This window comes from Caenorhabditis briggsae (genome assembly GCF_000004555.2).
Source record: "Caenorhabditis briggsae AF16 supercontig from assembly CB4, cb25.NA_066, whole genome shotgun sequence".
NCBI classification, from domain to species: domain Eukaryota; kingdom Metazoa; phylum Nematoda; class Chromadorea; order Rhabditida; family Rhabditidae; genus Caenorhabditis; species Caenorhabditis briggsae.
Window position 1 is genome coordinate 1 of NW_025543336.1, and position 4,501 is coordinate 4,501.

General features: G+C 41.7%; 4 protein-coding genes across 4 annotated transcripts; all 4 read right to left on the reverse strand.

The window, feature by feature from the left end:
* Positions 1-892: 892 nt before the first annotated feature.
* Positions 893-1,153, reverse strand: CBG23937 (the record flags this gene model as incomplete). Its single annotated transcript, XM_045240975.1, has 1 exon — positions 893-1,153. The coding sequence occupies one exon, from the start codon at positions 1,151-1,153 to the stop codon at positions 893-895; it is 261 nt and encodes an 86-aa protein (XP_045091207.1).
* A 1,749-nt stretch (positions 1,154-2,902) lies between these two features.
* Positions 2,903-3,067, reverse strand: CBG23940 (the record flags this gene model as incomplete). The annotated part of the gene is made up of 1 exon (XM_045240976.1): positions 2,903-3,067. One exon carries the CDS (start codon positions 3,065-3,067, stop codon positions 2,903-2,905), a length of 165 nt encoding a protein of 54 aa, XP_045091208.1.
* A 348-nt stretch (positions 3,068-3,415) lies between these two features.
* CBG23941 lies at positions 3,416-3,571 on the reverse strand (the record flags this gene model as incomplete). Its single annotated transcript, XM_045240977.1, has 1 exon — positions 3,416-3,571. The coding sequence occupies one exon, from the start codon at positions 3,569-3,571 to the stop codon at positions 3,416-3,418; it is 156 nt and encodes a 51-aa protein (XP_045091209.1).
* A 441-nt stretch (positions 3,572-4,012) lies between these two features.
* CBG23942 lies at positions 4,013-4,189 on the reverse strand (the record flags this gene model as incomplete). The annotated part of the gene is made up of 1 exon (XM_045240978.1): positions 4,013-4,189. One exon carries the CDS (start codon positions 4,187-4,189, stop codon positions 4,013-4,015), a length of 177 nt encoding a protein of 58 aa, XP_045091210.1.
* Positions 4,190-4,501: the final 312 nt, after the last annotated feature.

A 4,501-nucleotide genomic window follows, 5' to 3' on the forward strand; every position in this document is an offset into this window, starting at 1 on the left:
GTGGCATAGGCTTAGCTATTTGTGGCATAGGCTTAGCTTTTTGTGGCATAGGCTTAGCTTTTTGTGGCATAGGCTTAGCTATTTGTGGCATACGCTTAGCTATTTATGGCATAGGCTTAGCTTTTTGAGGCATAGCTATTTGTGGCATAGGCTTAGCTATTTGTGGCATAGGCTTAGCTGTTTGTGGCATACGCTTAGCTATTTATGGCATAGGCTTAGCTTTTTGTGGCATAGCTATTTGTGGCATAGGCTTAGCTATTTGTGGCATAGGCTTAGCTTTTTGTGGCATAGCTATTTGTGGCATAGGCTTAGCTATTTGTGGCATACGCTTAGCTATTTGTGGCATAGGCTTAGCTATTTGTGGCATACGCTTAGCTATTTATGGCATAGGCTTAGCTTTTTGTGGCATAGCTATTTGTGGCATAGGCTTAGCTATTTGTGGCATAGGCTTAGCTTTTTGTGGCATAGCTATTTGTGGCATAGGCTTAGCTATTTATGGCATAGGCTTAGCTATTTGTGGCATGGGCTTAGCTTTTTGTGGCATAGGCTTAGCTTTTTGTGGCATAGGCTTAGCTATTTATGGCATAGGCTTAGCTATTTATGGCATAGGCTTAGCTTTTTGTGGCATAGGCTTAGCTATTTATGGCATAGGCTTAGCTTTTTGTGGCATAGGCTTAGCTATTTATGGCATAGGCTTAGCTATTTGTGGCATAGGCTTAGCTTTTTGTGGCATAGGCTTAGCTATTTATGGCATAGGCTTAGCTATTTGTGGCATAGGCTTAGCTTTTTATGGCATACGCTTAGCTATTTATGGCATAGGCTTAGCTATTCATGGCATAGGCTTAGCTTTTTGTGGCATAGGCTTAGCTTTTTGTGGCATAGGCTTAGCTATTCATGGCATAGGCTTAGCTTTTTGTGGCATAGGCTTAGCTATTTGTGGCATGGGCTTAGCTATTTGTGGCATAGGCTTAGCTATTTGTGGCATAGGCTTAGCTATTTGTGGCATAGGCTTAGCTATTTGTGGCATAGGCTTAGCTTTTTGTGGCATGGGCTTAGCTATTTGTGGCATAGGCTTAGCTATTTGTGGCATAGGCTTAGCTAATTGTGGCATAGGCTTAGCTTTTTGTGGCATAGGCTTAGCTTTTTGTGGCATAGGCTTAGCTATTTATGGCATAGGCTTAGCTTTTTGTGGCATAGGCTTAGCTATTTATGGCATAGGCTTAGCTTTTTGTGGCATAGGCTTAGCTTTTTGTGGCATAGCTTTTTGTGGCATAGGCTTAGCTATTTGTGGCATAGGCTTAGCTTTTTGTGGCATAGGCTTAGCTTTTTGTGGCATACGCTTAGCTATTTATGGCATAGGCTTAGCTTTTTGTGGCATAGCTATTTGTGGCATAGGCTTAGCTATTTGTGGCATAGGCTTAGCTATTTGTGGCATAGGCTTAGCTTTTTGTGGCATAGGCTTAGCTATTTATGGCATAGGCTTAGCTAGTTATGGCATAGGCTTAGCTTTTTGTGGCATAGGCTTAGCTATTTGTGGCATAGGCTTAGCTTTTTGTGGCATAGGCTTAGCTATTTGTGGCATACGCTTAGCTATTTATGGCATAAGCTTAGCTTTTTGTGGCATAAGCTTAGCTATTTGTGGCATAAGCTTAGCTATTTGTGGCATAAGCTTAGCTTTTTGTGGCATAAGCTTAGCTATTTGTGGCATACGCTTAGCTATTTATGGCATAAGCTTATCTTTTTGTGGCATAGCTATTTGTGGCATAAGCTTAGGCTATTTGTGGCATAAGCTTAGACTTTTTGTGGCATAGGCTTAGCTTTTTGTGGCATAGGCTTAGCTATTTATGGCATAGGCTTAGCTTTTTGTGGCATGGGCTTAGCTATTTGTGGCATAGGCTTAGCTTTTTGTGGCATAGGCTTAGCTATTTATGGCATAGGCTTAGCTATTTATGGCATAAGCTTAGCTATTTATGGCATAGGCTTAGCTTTTTGTGGCATAGCTATTTGTGGCATAGGCTTAGCTATTTGTGGCATAGGCTTAGCTATTTGTGGCATAGGCTTAGCTTTTTGTGGCATAGGCTTAGCTATTTGTGGCATAGGCTTAGCTATTTATGGCATAGGCTTAGCTTTTTGTGGCATAGGCTTAGCTTTTTGTGGCATAGCTATTTGTGGCATAGGCTTAGCTATTTGTGGCATAGGCTTAGCTTTTTTTGGCATGGGCTTAGCTATTTGTGGCATAGGCTTAGCTATTTATGGCATAGGCTTAGCTTTTTGTGGCATAGGCTTAGCTTTTTGTGGCATAGGCTTAGCTATTTGTGGCATAGGCTTAGCTTTTTGTGGCATAGGCTTAGCTATATTGTGGCATAGGCTTAGCTTTTTGTGGCATAGGCTTAGATATTTGTGGCATGGGCTTAGCTTTTTGTGGCATAGGCTTAGCTTTTTGTGGCATAGGCTTAGCTATTTATGGCATAGGCTTAGCTTTTTGTGGCATAGGCTTAGCTATTTATGGCATAGGGTTAGCTTTTTGTGGCATAGGCTTAGCTATTTGTGGCATGGGCTTAGCTATTTGTGGCATAGGCTTAGCTTTTTGTGGCATAGGCTTAGCTATTTGTGGCATAGGCTTAGCTTTTTGTGGCATAGGCTTAGCTATTTATGGCATAGGGTTAGCTTTTTGTGGCATAGGCTTAGCTATTTGTGGCATAGGCTTAGCTATTTGTGGCATAGGCTTAGCTATTTGTGGCATAGGCTTAGCTTTTTATGGCATAGGCTTAGCTTTTTGTGGCATAGGCTTAGCTATTTGTGGCATACGCTTAGCTATTTATGGCATAGGCTTAGCTTTTTGTGGCATAGGCTTAGCTATTTGTGGCATAGGCTTAGCTATTTGTGGCATAGGCTTAGCTATTTATGGCATAGCTATTTGTGGCATAGGCTTAGCTTTTTGTGGCATAGGCTTAGCTATTTTTGGCATAGGTATTTGTGGCATAGGCTTAGCTATTTGTGGCATAGGCTTAGCTATTTGTGGCATAGGCTTAGCTTTTTGTGGCATAGGCTTAGCTTTTTGTGGCATAGGCTTAGCTATTTATGGCATAGGCTTAGCTTTTTGTGGCATAGGCTTAGCTTTTTGTGGCATGGGCTTAGCTTTTTGTGGCATAGGCTTAGCTTTTTGTGGCATAGGCTTAGCTATTTATGGCATAGGCTTAGCTTTTTGTGGCATAGGCTTAGCTATTTATGGCATAGGCTTAGCTTTTTGTGGCATAGGCTTAGCTATTTGTGGCATAGGCTTAGCTTTTTGTGGCATAGGCTTAGCTATTTGTGGCATGGGCTTAGCTTTTTGTGGCATAGGCTTAGCTTTTTGTGGCATAGGCTTAGCTATTTATGGCATAGGCTTAGCTTTTTGTGGCATAGGCTTAGCTATTTATGGCATAGGCTTAGCTTTTTGTGGCATAGGCTTAGCTATTTGTGGCATGGGCTTAGCTATTTGTGGCATAGGCTTAGCTATTTGTGGCATAGGCTTAGCTAATTGTGGCATAGGCTTAGCTTTTTGTGGCATAGGCTTAGCTTTTTGTGGCATAGGCTTAGCTATTTATGGCATAGGCTTAGCTTTTTTTGGCATAGGCTTAGCTATTTATGGCATAGGCTTAGCTTTTTTTGGCATAGCTATTTGTGGCATAGGCTTAGCTATTTGTGGCATAGGCTTAGCTATTTGTGGCATAGGCTTAGCTATTTGTGGCATGGGCTTAGCTTTTTGTGGCATACGCTTAGCTATTTATGGCATAGGCTTAGCTAATTGTGGCATAGGCTTAGCTTTTTGTGGCATAGGCTTAGCTATTTATGGCATAGGCTTAGCTTTTTGTGGCATAGCTATTTGTGGCATAGGCTTAGCTTTTTGTGGCATAGGCTTAGCTATTTGTGGCATGGGCTTAGCTTTTTGTGGCATAGGCTTAGCTTTTTGTGGCATAGGCTTAGCTATTTATGGCATAGGCTTAGCTTTTTGTGGCATAGGCTTAGCTATTTATGGCATAGGCTTAGCTTTTTGTGGCATAGGCTTAGCTATTTGTGGCATGGGCTTAGCTATTTGTGGCATAGGCTTAGCTATTTGTGGCATAGGCTTAGCTAATTGTGGCATAGGCTTAGCTTTTTGTGGCATAGGCTTAGCTTTTTGTGGCATAGGCTTAGCTATTTGTGGCATACGCTTAGCTATTTATGGCATAGGCTTAGCTTTTTTTGGCATAACTATTTGTGGCATAGGCTTAGCTATTTGTGGCATAGGCTTAGCTATTTGTGGCATAGGCTTAGCTATTTGTGGCATGGGCTTAGCTTTTTGTGGCATACGCTTAGCTATTTATGGCATAGGCTTAGCTTTTTTTGGCATAACTATTTGTGGCATAGGCTTAGCTATTTGTGGCATAGGCTTAGCTATTTGTGGCATAGGCTTAGCTATTTGTGGCATGGGCTTAGCTTTTTGTGGCATAGGCTTAGCTATTTATGGCATAGGCTTAGA